At 41.9% G+C, this 19,228-nt stretch overlaps 1 protein-coding gene across 1 annotated transcript; it reads right to left on the reverse strand.

Annotated features, from left to right (window-relative positions):
• Positions 1–2,219: 2,219 nt before the first annotated feature.
• On the reverse strand, positions 2,220–19,045 carry LOC124048626 (E3 ubiquitin-protein ligase KCMF1). Its single transcript, XM_046369600.1, has 7 exons — positions 18,845–19,045; positions 9,150–9,317; positions 8,797–8,936; positions 8,393–8,494; positions 8,067–8,244; positions 7,404–7,692; positions 2,220–2,942 (listed from the first exon to the last, which is right to left on the reverse strand). Exons 1-7 carry the CDS (start codon positions 18,858–18,860, stop codon positions 2,654–2,656), a joined length of 1,182 nt encoding a protein of 393 aa, XP_046225556.1. The 5' UTR covers positions 18,861–19,045; the 3' UTR covers positions 2,220–2,653.
• Positions 19,046–19,228: the final 183 nt, after the last annotated feature.

Genomic DNA, 19,228 nt, shown 5'->3' on the forward strand with positions numbered 1-19,228 from the left:
AATAAATCAGCCTAGACCCCAGAAAAAAATGTGTAGACCTCCACAAATCAATCCCAGAACAACAGCAAAGGACCTTGTGAAGTTGCTGGAGGAAACAGGTACAAACGTTTTACTGTGGATATAGATACGAGTCCTATATCGACATAATCTGAAAGGCCGCTCAGCAAGGAAGAAGCCACTGCTCCAACACCTCCATAAAAAAGTCATTACGGTTTGACACTGCACATAGGGACAAAGATCGTACTTTTTGGAGAAATGTCCTCCTGTCTGAATAGAACTGTTTGGCCATAATGACCATCCTTATGTTTGGAGGAAAAAGGGGGAGGCTTAAAGCCAAATAACTTCATCCCATACGTGAAGCACGGGGGTGGCAGCATCATGGTGTGGGGGTGCTTTGCTGCAGGAGGGACTGGTGCACTTTACAGAATAGATAGCATCATGTGAGGGAGGGAAATTATGTAGATATTTTGAAGCAACATCTCAAGACATCAGTCAGGAAGTTAAAGCTTGGTCGCAAATGGGTCTTCCAAATGGACAATGACCCAAAGCATACTTCCAAAGTTGTGGCAAAATGGCTTAAGGACAACAAAGTCAAGGTTTTGGAGTGACCGTCACAAAGCCCTGACCTCAATCCTATAGAAAATGTGTGGGCAGAACTGAAAAAGCGTGTGTAGCAAGGAGGCCTGCAAACCTGACTCCGTTACACCAGCTCTGTCAGGAGGAATAGGCCAAAATTCACCCATCTTATTGTGGGAAGCTTGTGGAAAGGCCACCCAATACGTTTGACCCAAGTTAAACAATTTAAAGGTAAAGCTACCAAATACTAATTGAGTGTATGTAAACTTCTGACCCACTGGGAATGTTATGAAAGAAATAAAAGCAGAAATAAATAACCCTCTCCACTATTATTCTGACATTTCCCATTTTTTAAATAAAGTGGTGATCCTAACTGACATAAGACAGGGAATTATTACTAGGATTAAAAGTCAGGAATTGTGAAAAACTGAGCTTAAATGTATTTGGCTAAGGTGTATGTAAACTTCTGACTTTAACGATATACCCGTTTCACAATTATGTGCAGACCATAACCAAACTGTACTGGGTTTGTTATTTTTCTTTTTCCACATTGCCCTTTCCAGCACGGTTCCCGGGGACTATGGTGGATGCGCTACTAGTACAGCTTGGTACAGCTCAGCAGTGTGAAAAGCCCTATACAGTAGCCGGATAACACGCCATCAGACAGATAAAGAGGGAGGTGCTTCGTTTCATCAAAAGCTGTGCGCAGTTTATTGTAGTATTCTAAATTTACATTAACAAAAAAAAAAAAAAAAAGTCTGCCCATGTCCTAGAACCATTATGAAAGTTAACGCACAAATTCAATATACATCTCATTGTATTTTACATAGAGTATAAGAGTATAGGCATGGAGGTGGCATGATTCATTACAAGGCTTTAAAGAATCAGAGAAAAAAAAGGGAATAAATAGAAGGTGCTGTGCTATCTTCAGCTGAAAAACTAAATCTGAACGTAAGTCGAACAAAAAAAAACAATGGCTGCAATGTGGAGTCCCGAGCTCCCCTTCCTCAACAAAGAGAAGAAATACAACTGAATGCAGGGAGGGAGTCTGGGCCTACAGAAGCAGAGAGAGGAGCAGAGTTGAGTGCGATTGATGAGAATGGGAGAGACTAGTTCTTCTGTACAGGTGCATAAATTAGAAACTACATCTGGTGGTTACACACTGCTTATCACTAAAACATCAACATCTAGGAAAAATGTCAGAGGCAAGATCTTGTTTTTCTGCTCCTAGTACTGTATTATTTGATCATCTGCTAAGTAGACGCAGACGTCTTGAGTTGACATTAGTGCCGCACGTTGTTATATACAGACGATGGTGCCACAGAGAGGGAAGGACAAACCGGGCCGAGAGACAAACACATTGCATTGTTTTCTTTTTAAAAGCTACAACAGATTCCAATAGGTTGCTTTTTTCTATTAAAATTTTTAAAAAGTTGTAAAAGTTCCTAAACTTTTCAGCGTGTCAGTTTTGTTTGGTGATATTCAATTTTTCAGAAAAACTCTAATCATGTAACCCTTTTAAAAATGGTTGAAGATTTAAAAAAAGCATGGGGATTTATTTTATTTTTTGAGCTTTTTAATGACGATAAGGTCATTAAAAAAGTCATGCACGCTGCAAAGAACCTCATGCAGTAGTTATGGTAAACCATTCAAGCACTTTATTAGTTAAGTCATAAATACACACAGCAGCTTCATCAGAGGGTGTCTGATTCCTCTTCAGTTTTTGAATGTGGAGTATTTATAAAGGAGCCTTTTGCATGAGAACAGGAAGCAGAGGTCTGCCACGGCTACCTAATGCTGACCTGCTAAAGAAAAATTATGTGATTATCAACTTTTTAATATATATTTATATATTTATTTTCTCTTCATCACTCGCTCGGCGCTGCGCACTCATCCACTTGCACTTTCCCCAATCGCTCCCGTTCTCCTTTTTTATGGTTGTACACAATGTAACAAAGGTGACAGACCTGAAATTACAATCACCAAAAAACAAACCAAAATACAGCCTGCTGCACCGCCCGCCCATCACTGGCAGTAGCAGCACAGAGGACAAAGTCTGCGTGGTGCTGGGATAACATCAAAGAGGAGGCGGTGGAGGCTCCTTAGAGCTCCTCGAGCTGCTGCCGTAGCTGCCTGTACCGCTCTCCTTGAGGTTGAGATTCTCCAGGGCCACGTCTAAAGGCATGATATCCACGCAGCCCATGGCCCCAAAGCTGGCGAAATCTCGCCGCTCGTCCTCGTCCGAGGAAGAGCTCTCCTCGCGCATCAGCGTGCTCAGCAGCAGCTCCTGAACGAACAGGCTGCGGTCGGCGCGCTCGCCCTCCAGCACCTGCCGCTCCGCCTCCGACATCTTGGGCTCGTTTAACCTTTAGCAGGACAAAGAAGAGGGGAACTGGTTAGCACCGAGCAGAGGCCGGGACTACTGCAGTAGTGTTGTCATAGCAGTATTTAGACTTTGATACCAGGGTTAGCATCACGATACTCGACCACACGGCAAAAAAGAAAGCGGGGAGAATGACAGATTGTTACACACTTAAAAAAATAAAATGTAATAGAACATTCAATTTTGTTTTTCTAAGTCCACAATGATTTTTAGGTCTAGGAAAAAAATCTAGCAACAACACGCACCATGTGGACCGAGGTGATGGAAGATTGATGGAGCTGTTGATGGAGCTGTGGAGAGAACGTGGCTGCCTTTTCAAATGGGCAAGTTAGTTTTACATGGCCCAGTTTGCTCATTTTAGACCTTTCCATTGGTCCTTAGATTAAATCTCCATGCAAAACATACTCCACCAATATTACATCTGCGAACTACTGACAGAAACCAAAAAGATAATATGAAATTAAGCCCCTCCGTAAATTTGTTGACGTTTCTGCAAATAATAATTTGCACACTAATAAAGCAGCTCAATGTTTGCGTGTCAGCATCTTTTTCTCGACAAACGCAAGGCAATCATCGTGTAATGTGAACACCCACGTCCTGGAGTTGAGGGAAGACGGAATGAAACATTTAGGACAAGGAAATCTGAAAATGTGAGCACGTTCAAGTTGTTAGCATTTTAAAAGTCGTGTAGTGTATGCCCACCATTACTTGTGGACTCGCAATGCTCGGCAGTGGTGGACAACTTGACTTTGAGCCAATCAAAGAGCATGAACCTCCACGTGGGAGAGCCGACAGGAGTGACAAGAAAAAGAAAAGCAAAAGAGGGCACTTTACCCAGTGTAATCCACTCCCAGTTCATCAGAATGGTTTTAACTAAAAACAAAGCTGCATAATGCACATTTTTTCTAGAGCAAGTCTTTACATATTTTGTTTAACCAAGCTAGCCATCTAGTATGATGAATAAATAATCATTCTCTCCTACTGTCAGTGCCAGTTCGCTTACTAGCTAATGTTAGCTTAACGGTTAGCGTCGCCATATGCAATAGCACAACATAGCTAGCTCGCTTCTACACTGACTCTTGGCTGCTTTCCAAAAAAAATATCCATTGTGATTTAATTATAAATGGTACTAGTTACCTACACTGAACAAAAATAAACGCAACATGCTACAATTTCAAAAATGAGTTACAGTTCATAGAAGGAAATCAGTCAATTGAAATAAACTCATTAGGCCCTAATCTATGGATTTCACATGACTGGGCAAGGGGGCAGCCATGAGCCTGGTCCACTGAACTGGGGAGCCAGGCCCAGGTAATCAGAATGAGTTTTCCCCCACAAAAGGGCTTTATTACAGACAGAAATAGTCCTGACCCCCCCCCCCCCGACTATCCCGCAGGTGAAGAAGCCGGATGTGGAGGTCCTGGGCTGGCGGGGTTGCACGTTGTCGGCAGTTGTGAGGCCGGTTGGACGTACTGCCAAATTCACAAAAATAACATTGGTAGAGAAATTAAAATGGGACCAACACTTTGTTGCGTTTATATTTTTGTTCAGTGTAGTTGTTGATACTAGCCAGATTGCCACAAGGGCTTACTAACAATTCTAGCTAACTAGCAAAAACATTTGCACAGCTTGCAATTTAGCCATCTGTTTTCTAATGCTGGCAAAATACAAAACAAGCTGCCACCACCTTGTGGTCTGGAGTATTTATTTGATCTGTGGTTAAATGGCTGCGTGAACAACAAAATGTTAACTGTCGACACTGGGTAGGGGTGCTAAGTACCTAAAGATATTAAGATTTTTTGGTGTGTCTCTGACCCTTTAGAGGCATCGTCCTACTTGAGATGTAGAATTTTCCCTCAAAATTACATACTTCAGAAACAAATGTATAATTAATATGCAATTCTGAAGAATAGAGTAATGACTTGCATTTCTAAATTATATTACACCGCATTTTAAAATACATATAGCCTATTAATAGCTGAATATAGAGAGAAGCATGCTAACCTATAGGCCAGGGGTGTCAAACTCATTCCACGGAGGGCCAAGTGTCTGCAGGTTTTTGTTTTTTTCCTTTCAATTAAGACCTAGACAACCAGGTGAGTGAAGTTCCTTACTAATTAGTGAGCTTAATTCATCTATCAAGTGGAGTGGAGTGAAAACAGGCAGACACTCAGCGGAAGGAGTTTGACACATGCTATATGCCCTGTCTTCTCTGCAGATCCTCTCAAGCTCTGTCAGGTAGGAGGGGAGCGTCGCTGCCCAGCTATTTTCTGGTGTCTCCAGAGATGTTCGGTCGGGTTCAAGTCCAGACTCTGGCTGGGCCACTCAAGGACATTCAGAGACTTCCTGAAGACACTCTTGCATTGTCTTGGCTGTGTGCTTAGGGTTGTTATCCTAATGGAAGGTGAACCTTCGCCCCAGTCTAAGGTCCTGAGAGCTCTGGAGCAGGTTTTCGTCAAGGATCTCTGTACTTTGCTCTGTTCATTTTTCCCTCAATCCCGACTAGTCACCCAGTCCCTGCTGCTGAAAAACATCCCCACAGCATGATGCTGCAACCAACATGCTTCACCATAGGGATGGTGCCAGGTTTCCTCCAGAAGTGACGCTTGCCAAACAGTTAAATGTTGGTTTCATCAGACCAAAGAATCTTGTTTCTCATGATTTGAGTGTCTTTAGGTGCCTTTTGGCAAACTCCAAGCGGGCTGTTATGTGCCTTCTACTGAGGAGTGGCTTCCGTCTGGCCAGTCTACCAAAAAGGCCTGATTGGTGGAGTGCTGCAAAGATGGTTGTCCTTCTGGAAGGTTCTCCCATCTCCACAGAGGACCTCTGGAGCTCTCTAAGTGACTACTGGGTTCTTGGGTCACCTCCCTGACCAAGGCCCTTCTCCCCCAATTGGTCAGTTTGGCCCGGGTGGCCAGCTCTAGGAAAAGCCTTGGTGGTTACAAACTTCTTCAATTTAAGAATCAGAGGCCACTGTGTTCTTGGGGACCTTCAATGCTGCCGACATTTTTTGGTACCTTTCCCCAGATCTGTGCCTCGACACAATCCTGTCTTGGAGCTCTATAGACAATTCCGACCTCATGGCTTGGTTTTCATTGTAATTTTTTTATATTCATTACATGGGCGGCAGGGTAGCCTAGTGGTTAGAGCGTTGGACTAGTAACCGAACGGTTGCAAGTTCGAATCCCCGAGCTGACGAGGTACAAATCTGTCGTTCTGCCCCTGAACAGGTAGTTAAACCCACTGTTCCTAGGCAGTCATTGAAAATAAGAATTTGTTCTTATCTGACTTGCCTAGTAAAATAAATCAATAAATAAGCAAAAACGTCTAAAAACCTAGTTCCTCTGTCATTATGGGGTGTTGTGTGTAGATTGAGGATTTTAAAGTAATAAAATTTGAATATTTTCCAAATGCACTGTATATGCGATGCATGCATACAAACCGAAGTCTTGCAGGTGTTTACTAGGGCTGGGAATTGGCAGGGACCTCACAATACGATATTATCATGATAGTTAGGTATGTATTGCAATTTTCACGATTCTATATGTATTGCAATTCAACACTGCAAATTTATTGCGATTGACGTTCCAAACATATCGCACATTTTTAAGTTTGCTGTAGAGAGACAAAGAGCATGAAAAAACGAGCTTGATCAGTCAGAGAAATAAGAGCTGAAAACATGTTGACTACTTAAAAAGATGTAGAACAAGCTATAGGATGATCAATACTCGGTAGTCAAATACTGATATCAATTTGTCCCAAAACTTCTATCGATTTTCTTCTCCGATCACTAGTGTTAACATGGCTTTGCACACGTGCCAGGTTTTCAAATAACGGCAGCACCGGCGCTCTAAAAAGTCTGGCGAATAATACCTTCCTGTGGATATTTTATCTCAAATTTCGACCCACTGAAGGACCAACACAGAATCTGTAGAGTAAGTTCAAATTGTATTTTAATCAACATTCTGGCTTGTAAGGACACTTTCAAAGTTGTTGCAGGCGTTATACCAAGAATTGGTATCACAGTCCGATTTATTAGGCAATACTAACAGATACACAAAGTGGTGAACACGCGCACCACACACAAGACAGGTATTCCCATGCCGTTGCCTCTTCAGAAAGTTGCAGCGAATATGAATCACTGATGTATTCTGTTCATGCCTTATGATCTTATGATAAACAATTAGTTGATTTACAAACGTGAGACATTTGATAAGAGGAACAAAAACTAACAAAATTCTAGTACCAAACTGTTTTTCACAATGTGGTATCGAAAAAGGGTAGTAAGGAGAGGACACTTGGGGCATTCAACACCTGGGGCCTGATAGCAGTAACAGCGAACAGTGTGTGTACAGAGCCTTCCATTTATAATATAGTCAAGTTAAAAAACATTTTTTTAAAGGCTTTGTTCACATGTACACTTCAGAGGGATCGACCAACTCACCGTGTGAGCAGGAACTGGGAGCTGTGGGAGGCCATGGGGTTGCTCTCGGCCACGCCGGCCGAGTTGGCGACGGCGCTGGGCGGGGGGATGGTGGCGCTGATGTTGCCGCCGGGGTTGGAGCGTCGCGTGGTGTTCCTGGCCGTCTCCAGCTGTTGCCGGGCCGCCTGGGCCTGCTGGCGCTCCAGCTGCAACTGCATCTGTAACTGCTGCAGCTGAGATGCGGACGGGCCCGACGAGTTGAGCTGGCCGCCCGCCGAGCGCCGCACGCCCGACAGCTGAGACAACAGCTCTGTGGGAGGAGAGATGAAGAAGTGTGTTCCGAGTTTCTTCTAGCGAGATGAATAGTTTCAAACTAGGCTCCAGTAGAGACAGGTGAATGTGATATACAGTAAGACTGTCACAGAAAAGAGGCACAGCACTAGGAATGCAGGTTATACTTCATACGAGATTCAGAGCCAGAACCATTACATCTCACGGAAAGATAACCACTGAAGTCAACATTCAAGTGAATCCAGTGCAGACTGGTGAATAAAATAGCAGAAGTGAACACAGATCAGGGAGTAAAGAGCAGACAACCAGATTCTCTATCCATCTCAATGGGAAAGACCCTGCTTGTCGTTGACTACACAGACAGAGGCTGGTCAGACCAGGTGCACTGCTCACCTGCTATGGGGTCCATGGCTTCCCTGTTACTGGGTGAGTACGAGGAGCTCTGTGAGGAGGAGAGCCCCCCGGTGGAGCTGCTAGTAAAGTGCATGTTGGTCCTGCGTGCCCTGGGACCGCCCAGCCCGCGACCGGGGTGGAACATCCGACGCACGTGCCGGACGCCGCTGGACTCATCGTAAACCAGGCAGGTTAAGGAGCAGAGTTGAAAGGGTTCGCAAGTACTTGGAATAATCAGAAACAACACACACCCTGCCCACAATGGTGTACACACACGCGCAGAAGCAGACACACACAGACAGAGAAGAGCTGCATTGAAAAGATATTAAATCTCTAGGTGCTCTGTGTTCAAGTGTGAGATGAGCAGCAAAGTCGTCGGTCACATGATTGGGGTCCCCGCCCGGCAACGCAGCACATATTGGACAGATCTGAAATAAAGCAAGCAGTAAACACCCTCTGGATATATTCAACTGACCACTCAAGTTATTTTAAGTTATTGACAAGCGTCAGTTGTAAAATAACCATTTGAGAATTGTGTTAATGCGTCCATGAGCCCTGGAATCTAATCTAACCATAGATTCTTATAAGAGGACGTAAACGCCAAAAACATCCTATTGAAACCAATGGAGGACATTTTCTAAGCAAAAGGGGCAACAGAGCTAGACTGGGGGAATGGTCTTTCCCATCTTAGTAAAGCTAGATGAAACACTAGGATGATGTGTCCACTCACCACCTCTGTGGAGGTCTCTGTATGCTCGGAGGCGACATGCTCCTGTAGGGATGTCTCTGTGTATCCCATTTTACCACAGTAAGGACAAGAAAAGCTCTGGGGCTGCTCTACTGAGAACGCCTCACCGCCGTAATACAGGTCTGCAAAGAAAACAATCTGTCTTTAGAGTCGCTGTTATCATCATCATCATCATAACACAAACATTTTATATAAAATACAATTAGGGCAAGGTGTTTTTTTTCTGACCACATGACCGGACCAAGAAGAACTCCAAGCCCAGTTTGGGCCCACGTGGTCAGAAGAAGAAAAAACTCATATTATAAATGTCTAATCTACGCAGCAAATGTCCTTACCAAAGTCTACCCTGGTTAATATACACTGCATGGCGTGTTCTGTCGTGTGTCTCGTTGTGGTGGCGCCGCTCTCGTAGCACGACGCGCACAGGTCGTAGTCGTAGCAAATTAAACACTTGTACCGGCGCCCTCTGAAGTTCCCTTTTAAACACGCGTCACAGCTCACACCTGCAAAACAAGGGTGAGGACTGAATGTCAACGTATAGACTAATTGCATACATGATAGCGTGGAGTAGGCCTACGACCAGAGAGAGAGAGAGAGAGGAGGAGAGGGAGAGAGAAAGTGGTCTGCTCCGAGGCTGGCTGACACTCATCAGCCAGTCTTTGGCACTGACACTAATCCACAAATGCCAACCGAGAAGACAATCCACCTAAAAGTCAGTAGCAAGTCATTAAGGAATGCCAGTGTGTGCCTGGCTGGCACTGAATAATAATGCCCCATCTTATCGGCTCTTATGCATTTGTCCGTATTCTTTTCCCATTTGTTGCCCGGGCTTTATATTACATAATAAACTAAGCAGGCCTAAAGAGAGACAAAAGAGATGATCTGGAGAACAGAAACGGAGCACGTAGACAGTGAAAATAAAAATAACCATTTGAAAAAGGCACCCCAATGTCCGCTTCCTGTCCCTTTGTCATCTCATGATGACGCCGGTCTGAAGGAGGACATTATCTAAACTGCTATAACCACCACCTTCACTTTGTTACTGCTGCTTTTATCAGACAATTTCACCACAGTTATAAACCCAAGGCATTTATCACATAGCCCTTATCACTCCTTAGGCAACTGACAAAACGGATACAAAGTGTAGGAACTGAAAAAAGAAAAGGCTGCTGTTCCTTGCTCACGTATGGTCAGACATTTATGAGAACTGAAAACTTCTGTACAAGATTGGTCATTCAATTGTCTGGATTCTCAACATTTTCAATTTGAGAATATGCCCTTGCTCTGTGATGATGACAACAGCAGCTGACTTCCCATCCTTTGATGACAATCAAGCACTAATGGGAAATGGTACCAAATGAATTACACCCCTTGCTACACTACTCAGAGGCCAGGGGCCTCATTTATAACCGTTGCACACATTTTATACTAAATACCTGCAGGCGCTATTCATGAAATGACTACATATGCATGTTTCCCGTTATAAATCAGACCTACCGCCTGAATAAAGCCCATCATTCACCTTTCCAAGTTACAATACTCCCCCTTTTTGCTGAATAATTTGGAAGTATTGGAATTGGGCCAAGACAGAATTTGTATTTATTTGTATTTTTTATTTAACTAGCCAAGTCAGTTAAGAACAAATTCTTATTTTCAATGACGGCATAGGAACAGTGGATTTAACTGCCTGTTCAGGGGCAGAACGACAGATTTGTACCTTGTCAGCTCGGGTGTTTGAACTTGCAACCTTCCGGTTACTTGTCCAACGCTCTAACCACTAGGCTACCCTGCCAAATATCTAAAGGAAATATCAATAGCGAACTTGATTAAATGTGTTGGCAGATTTGTATATATATTTTTTTGCAGTGACATTTGCGGTTTCGGAAATACGAAAACAATTGCAAATGGCTGTGAACCTGTGAACATATAATTTAATTAAATAATGTTTTGGTATTTACTTTCCCCTGAACCTTAAATATGCTGCACTGCCCGTGAATTCTTAAATATTGTCCACTCTGGAAACTTTTTTTTTTTACTATAGTAGGTCTACTTACAGTTGTGGCCTACAATTTAATGCAAAAAAATATCAACTGTCTGTTCACCAGTTAAATTACACCATATGTTATACATCCCTTTCAGGTGAAAAGAGAACATTCAATGATAATAGCCCCAATTAAATGAGAGATGCCAATCTGTTGTAGGGCTACTCCGAACATGAACTCATCGCGGCTAGAAAAGGTGCAATGGTCATGATATATTTATGTTTATAAATGAAAGTGTCTTGTCTACTTGAGAAATGTGACATTACAGTATTCAGACGTGGTCTACAAAATGTCAACGGAAAAGGAGAACCATCTGCTCTACCGTTAAACTGTGTTTCGGATCGCATAGAGCAAAATACCGGTAGCTTATCTATTTACTGCTGTGAAGTGGGTCCAAATGACATGAGATGTTAGGATAGGCTACCATTCATCCCCTGTTGCAGGACTATAGGCTATTTCACGAGTATGAAACCATCACAGTCAGAAAAGGTGAGGAATTTGAATTGGAAATAGATGTCATTATTTTAGAATGAATGTAAAGATCAAATAAATAGTTTCTCACGAACAGCAAATTATTGCATCTTGTTATTATATTTAGCTACCTGTTTTTTTGTTATGTATAAGTCATCCTATATTCCCATTTGCACTCATTTGCCTTCTTGCAAAGCAATACTTCAACCACGTACGCATGATGTAAAGTTTGTGGGAGGATAACCACATTCTCACATCATGTTCAGTTTTTATAAATGCCAACCTTTGCGTGAAAACTGGTGCACGCATGTTCTGGGGCATATTTTGTACGTATGCAATAGTTTATAAATGAGGCCTGTTGCAAAACGTTTCTTAAACTGAAGCAAACGAAACGGGGAGGGACCTACCTGAATTTGCCCAATAGAAAAATCTTGTTATACTTGCAAAACGGTGTCTTTCACACCACAGAATGACAGTTTGTGCCATCATTTTGTTACCAGACTTTGATTTTGCACTGTTCCAAGTAAATGTTAAAGATATTGAAAATGTTTTCAAACTTTTGACATTTTTGGTTTCAGTGTCACTCCTACTGTGGAATTGCCCCTATGCAATGCTTGTCTGGACTCTGGATAAAAGTAGCCTGGGTACCAGTATTTTTAGCTAACATTTCACTCCTGTCATTTGCCAAAGAGACTGCTGGCCTTTCGGCAATCTCAATACGCAGCCGAATTTACGGCACAGTTGCTGATTGGTCGACGGAAACATGAATATTTTCCATGACAATGTTATGGGACATTGGGTGCGTGCATATTTGGTGAAATATAGAATTTGTAGAACAAACAAACAGTCGCAGTCTGTATTCCCATAAGGAATTCCCCTTGACCACGCCCACAAATTGGGGGAAAACTAAATTCTTTCCAATTGATCCCCATTATAAAAGTTATTTTGTTATAGAGAAATAACAAAACATGCCCGAAAAGCTGCTGTGTAGTTCAATGTACATGTAGCCAAGTAAAAAAAATCCCAACCTAAGGTTTGTAATACTCCGAAGTAGGGAAATAGAGCCTGCGAGAAGAGCCCTGTGGATTCAGACTATTCTGTGTGGGAAATGTGGGGATGCCGTGTTCAGGTAGGCCACACATAGCTGTGATATGTTTACCACACACATAGCTAAGACATTTAAAGCCACTCACTACTTGTAGCTGTATAATATATTTGTGTTGTTGGTCTAGGCTAACTTATCGTTCCGGTCAGTAGCCCTACAATATTAAGTTTTTCTAGGTCGTAAGAACGCGAGGGAGCAAGACATTTTTTAAAGTAATCTTTAGACATGTTGTACTTTTCTTAAAATGTAGTTTTGTAATTGACTAAAACAAATGGATTACAAGAAAGCTTTACTTTTTAAAATTACATTTTGGGCTGTGAGCCTGTGGGGTAATCTAAGTAACAGGTTGATTTCCCCACAGGTAGGTAGGGCCGAAACATTCTATTTAATACCGACTGTGTGAATACCGTTACAAACCTGCTGCAGTCATTGCCTTGTGAAAAGGTAGTGTCAATGCAAGATCATGTTGTTCAAAGTGGCTAGAGAGGACTCCGTAATGAGAGAGAAACAATGATACAGAAAATATTAGCCTACAAGATTCAAATCGAGCTACATTTGCTTCAGTTGCATCCCATACATTTTTAAAAATTCAATTGATTTAATTAGACAAGTCAGTTAAGAACAAATTCTTATTTACAAATTCTTATTTACAATGACGGCCTACCCGGACGACACTGGGCCAATTGTGCGTCACCCTATGGGACTCCCAATTACAGCCGGATGTGATTCAGCCTGGACTCGAACCAGGGACTGTAGTGACGCCTCTTGCACAGAAACGCCTTAGACCGCTGTGCCACTAGGCAGCCCATTAATGGGGAAAGTAATGTAACTGGCACCTGTCGTCATTCCTCGCAAATACGCCGATTATCATGACTCCTCTCTTATTAAAAAGTGGAATTGACCGCATTTTAGCAACATGAAATCTTATTAAAATCTGTTGTCACCCCCCAGGAAGAATTACAGTTGTTGCTTCTTCTGACAAGCAAGCACTTACATAAGGTCATTTTCATAAATTCATGGAATGTTTGGGAATGAAGTATAGTAAGGCATTTCCATAGCAATATAAAATGGGAAAGCAGCCGTGTGTTTTAACAATTAATAGACACTGCAGTAAATAAAACTACAACTGAAGTGGACTTAACCTATGCGACGCATCGGTCTAATTTCATAAAGACTGTTGACTCATTTATACTCGCTTCTGTGTCCTATTCAGCCCGCGGGCCTGGTGTTTGACGGTGCATCCCGAATGGGTGGCAGCATCAAACAATGTACCAGGTCAGCTGATAGCAATAGTTTGGGACTACCAAGACATGTATTGGTGAATTTTATACAATGGGTGGGTCTAATCCTGGATGCCACCAATGGGTGGGTCTAATTTCTGGACCCAGAAACGTCTGGGATATTTCCATGGGAAGTTAAGCCTGGGAATTTGGGTAATTTTGCTTAAATTCATCAAAAAGGTTAGCTTTTTTGTGGGATACACAAGGCAATTCTAGGTCTTATGGCATATTTTGGTTAAACTATCCCCAATTAGAATTAGAATTGCAACCCTCTGCATGCACAGTGCATTCTTCCATCACATGTACAGCTGATTCTCAAGATCTTGCACACTAGTAAGATGCTATTAAGCACACACTACTACACTGTCTGAGCCAAGGACTACATGCTTTCTGGTAAGTTTTGATTACAATACTGAGTGGGGTGAATAGGGTTATGACATACATGATTTCTTGTTAACTAGTAAATAGTAGCCTACAGCAAAGTGTTTTTAAATCATTTCTAACAATTTAATTACAATGCTAATTAGTTTTTGCTACCATGTGGGTTTTTAGCTTACTTGAGCCTGCTAACTGAGTGTTAATTCACCTGTTTCCATAAATGTTTCATTTTAAAATATTTATTTTACAAAGTAGTTGTTTAATCTAACTTCTTCACTATTTATCTGTACATGGAATTGTATTTGGATTTTTTCCCAACTTTTACAAGAAAATGCCACAGGCACTATCTGATGTGTGGAGACATTTCACTGCAGCTAATGTAGAAGGAAAAGCTGTGTACATTTGCAAATACTGTGCCAAATCATATGTGAATAATGCAACAATGATGCAGAATCATCTGGCGAAGTGCATAAAGTTCCCTCAGCGCTCACAACAAGCAACCTCTGACAAAAGTCCCTTTACTTCTAGTTGAGGTGAAAATGACGAATCAGACACCTTATCTATCGATAGCAACAGCTCATGGTCCTCCTGGAATGAGAAGTTTATTTTGACTCAATGGAGGAACGTAGTCAGAAATGCTGATGAATGTCTTGCTCGAGCTGTGAATGCAACTGGTTCACCTCTGATGCTCACAGGCAATGTGTATTGGAAGAGATTTCTGAATGGTCTTTGCCCAGCATACACCCCTCCAACCAGACATGCATTATCTATTAATTTGCTGGATGCAGAGTTCAAGTGAAGGTCAAGCAAATCATAGACAAAACAGACTGTATTGCAATCATCTCTGGTGGGTGGTCGAATATTCGTGTGCAAGGAATAATTAACTACATCATCTCCACCCCTCAACCAGTAGTCTACAAGTGCACAGACACAAGGGACAACAGACACACCGGTCTCTACAATGCAGATGAGCTGAAGGCAGTCATCAATGACCTTGGACCACAGAAGGTATTTGCACTGGTGACAGACAATGCTCTGAACATGAAGGCTGCTTGGTCTAAAGTGGAGGAGTCCTACCTTCACGTCACACCCATTGGCTGTGCTGGCATGCATTGAATCTGCTCCTCAATGACATCATGGCACTGAAAACAATGGATACACACTACAAGAGAGTCAAGGAAATGGTTAAGTATGTGAAGGGTCATCAAGTTATAGCAGCAATCTACCTCACCGAGCAAAGTGAGAAGAATAAGAGCACCACATTGAAGCTGCCCAGCAACACCTGTTAGGGAGGGGTAGGAGTCTCTCCAAGAAATGGCCATATCACGGTCTGCCGATATGGACAGCCCCATCAAGAGGATCCTCCTGGATGATGTATTTTGGAAGAGAGTGGTAAGGAGCTTGAAACTCCTGAAACCTATAGCAGTAGCCATTGCACGGATTGAGGGAGACAATGCCAACCTGTCTGATGTTAAGACTCTGCTTACAGATGTAAGAGAAGAAATTCGTACTGCCCTGTCCACTTCACTGTTGCACCAAGCAGAGGAAACTGCAGTTCTGAAATACATCAGAAAGCGTGAAGACTTCTGCCTGAAGCCCATACACGCCGCAGCGTACATGTTGGACCCCAAGTATGCTGGCAAGAGAATCCTGTCTGGTGCAGAGATCAACAAGGCCTATGATGTCATCACAACCGTGTCTCACCACCTTGGCCTGGATGAGGGCAAGGTTCTTGGCAGTCTGGTGAAGTACACTTCCAAGCAAGGGCTTTGGGATGGAGATGCAATATGGCAGTCATTCCAAAATTTTACAGATGCATGTTGAACATTTTTTGGGAGATGTGATGGATCATTGGGGATCATTCAATATTCCCTTTTGTTGTTCAGTGAAATCATCCCATGTGAAGAGTCAACTCATTTAATTAAAGTTCAATTTGTAACTACATTGTTTTTGTTTTATTGGAAGGATGTAATAATTTGCAATTATGTCTACTTATGATAAGGTAAAAGGTTTATGCTTCTGTCTCCATATGATACAGTAAATGTATCCAATGCGAAAAAAATTACATTTAAATGGCATTCATTTGCATATATTTCCATTAATTCCATATATTCCTGTTCATTCCCATGGAAAGTTTCCACCTCTGTATATTCCCCAAAATGTGCAACCCTAGTTATGGATGTATCGAAATAAGCTGTTTTCTAGTGACATTTAAACAAATGCAAATGCAGCTACTTAGCTGTTATTATGGCTGCACTGTTTGACATAACATGACTGTAAGGTGGCCGTAGTTGACTAGCTAGCAAGCAAGCAATGGATAAGAAGGTTGCCAGCCGGCATGGCAATATAACATTTAGAACGAACGACTGGGTTGCGTTCATAGACACAGAACAAATAGACTTAACGACTGGGTCGTGTGTCTCTGGCAACCAAACCGATATACATCTTGTGGATGGATGAAATAGTATGAATAAAGTTTTTGAATGAAAATATGTCAATCATTATTTGAACATTTTGGTAACCCGTTGTATAATGTGATAATGCCCTCGAAGTCTGTTCTCGACTTGGGCCTAACAACACCCGTGCCATCATATCATTCAAACACCGGCTTCTCTGGCATCATCACTTAAATATTTATGTTTAACTGCATCCATCTATTCTACCAACAATGCCTTACTGTATGTCATGGAATTTTGAGTCAAATAGAACCTATTTTTAAAACCTCTTAAAGTTGGTTTTGAAGCATAAACTGGTCATTTATATTTTTTGACTGATGATTACAGATATGAAACAGACAACATAGTTAAAACACTGAGGAAATCAAGTGACATATAGGGATATTATTTAACTATTTATTTTATTGTTTTGACAATATTGCAATATTATTTTTCTGCTAGTTGGCTGTACCTGCACGAAAACTCCAGTATTTTCCCCTCATAGCTTGTTCTCCATCTTTTTAAAATAGGGAGCCAATTTGTTTTCCTCACTTATTTCCATTACTGCTCAAATCTCGTTCTCTCATAGGTCTCTCGTCCCTCCGCAGCAGACATATGGTGAGAAATATGTTTGGACCATGGTATCGCAATAAAATCACAGTATTGAAATTGCAATACATATATAATCTAAATACATATCATATTGGCACCTAAGTATTGTGACAATATCATATTGCGAGTTCCCTGGCAATTCACTTATTTTGAGCAACTAAAAAATATATACCTACTTGAGAGAAGAAGAAAAAAAGCACCTTGCAGGATATAAAATAGGAGATTCACAGTGAACTGGAGGAGAAGTTTGAACAGCGAGAGATTCTGTGGTGACCATATTTGTAAAAATGCAATAAACAGGAATGCTGTTCACCCAGCAACAGAATACCCAATGTTTGAATGTTTCCAATCAAATATATGAATTAAGTTAGGAAAACGTTCTATCAACCTAATTTGCATAAATATTGTGATTGGATGATAGCTGTGAGGGTTATCAATTTTGTATTAAATCTTCTGATCTCCTAGAGCTCATTAATGATAGAATGTTCATATTTGAAGATTTCCCGAAAGGCCAGTCTCTTTTGCTAATGACAAGAGTGGACACGAGTGGAATGTAATAGATTAACAGAGCACAACCAGACTAGGGATAAAAGGCGTGCTGCCTAGAAAAATATCCTATTTGGTACCTGTATGTCATTTTGACATAGCTAGCCAATGCACCAATTCACCGACTTCATAACAGGCCTTCATAATATTCGCACAGATCCTCTGCAGCAGCCCAGCTAAAATGAATTATTCTCCAAACCTCACCAGAAACGGGTCTAAATTGAAAAATTATGATCCTTAGTTAGCTACAACGTTAACTTCATTGGGGGGGAAAAGCCTGACCTGGCTAGTTATCCAGACCTAATATGGCACAAGTGAACAAATGTGTCTAGCAAGCCAGATAGAGAAGGCTAGCTATCAAACTGGTTGTTCTCCAAATCCGTGCTCTAACAGAGTTAACTTGGCTAACCTTCGCTAACTTCACTCTGCTTACAGTTACCTAGTTTGCTGGTATACGGTACTCTTCTACTCCGATAACCCTAATTAGCTAGCTAACGTTAATGAATTTACTTAGAATAGGTAGCTAACGTTAGATAATTGAGTGACGATAGACTAGCTAGCTAGTTAGATACATGCCTAGGTTTGGCCCACTGACGGAGGGCCTCAAACTAACGATACATTGATGACAGTGCATTCAATGACCAAAACCTTGGTGACTGAGTATTTCAGCACGAAGTCCAGTTAACTGACTAGCTCTGAAAACAATCTGTGGCCATACCAAAATATACCACGCATTCACCCTTCCATTCACCAAAGTCTGGACACTTCAAACGAGCTACTACTACTGTGCACAGCGTTGAAGAACGCTAGTTGGCTAGCTAGTTAACGTCCTAGCTAACTAGTTAGCAACCGTCGGACCATCATCAGTTTAGCTAGCTAGCGTTAGCACGCTAATTAGCATTAGCTAACTCGCTAAAAGAAAATGCCCCTGACTAGACGTATGACTTATTTGAAACATGACTGTTAATGAATTCGGAGACTGTCGTTAAAGAAAAACTGCCTGGTTCCACCCAGTTATCAGGAGGTTGGGAAAAGGTTGAACATTCATGGTGGCCGCCATCATGAGCCCTGTCCAATGCATTGCAATACGAAACATGGCATGTTAGCTAGCAAGCTTCAGCGCTCAGTCTGCGACGCTAAGGACGTCTATTTTTCACTTACCCTCATGTCGGGACATCCTACAGCCGATGACACAGCCCCCTCCTGGGGCTCCCAAGCACGGATCAGGAGGAAAAGATACCGTTTTTGAGGGATAACCCTGGGACGCGATTTCTCTTTCCTATTTTCTCTTTAAGATGGATACTGAGCTTACAGTTCTCTGCTTCCCCCTCCCCGTCTGTCATGAAGAAGTACTGAGACAGAGCATTCGCAGTCTTCTGAAAAAACACTAGGAGGCGCCCTTTACAATAATGTATTTTGTGGTTGTTCAACTGAAGATGGTAATTTTTTATTAACTGAGACAAGAAAGTTATTCACCCAAGCCCTGACTAGTTTGATGTAAAAAAAATCTAATAATTCCCCATGCTGCAGGATCCATCCATGGAT

This window comes from Oncorhynchus gorbuscha, linkage group LG11 (assembly GCF_021184085.1).
Source record: "Oncorhynchus gorbuscha isolate QuinsamMale2020 ecotype Even-year linkage group LG11, OgorEven_v1.0, whole genome shotgun sequence".
NCBI classification, from domain to species: Eukaryota; Metazoa; Chordata; class Actinopteri; order Salmoniformes; family Salmonidae; genus Oncorhynchus; species Oncorhynchus gorbuscha.

Coding starts and splice junctions, on each gene's coding strand:
- LOC124048626 (XM_046369600.1), bottom strand. Junction 8,937..9,149: donor ATTAACCAGGGTAGACTTTG/GTAAGGACATTT, acceptor TTTTCTTTGCAG/ACCTGTATTACGGCGGTGAG. Junction 2,943..7,403: donor TCCCAGTTCCTGCTCACACG/GTGAGTTGGTCG, acceptor GTCCTGCTAAAG/GTTAAACGAGCCCAAGATGT.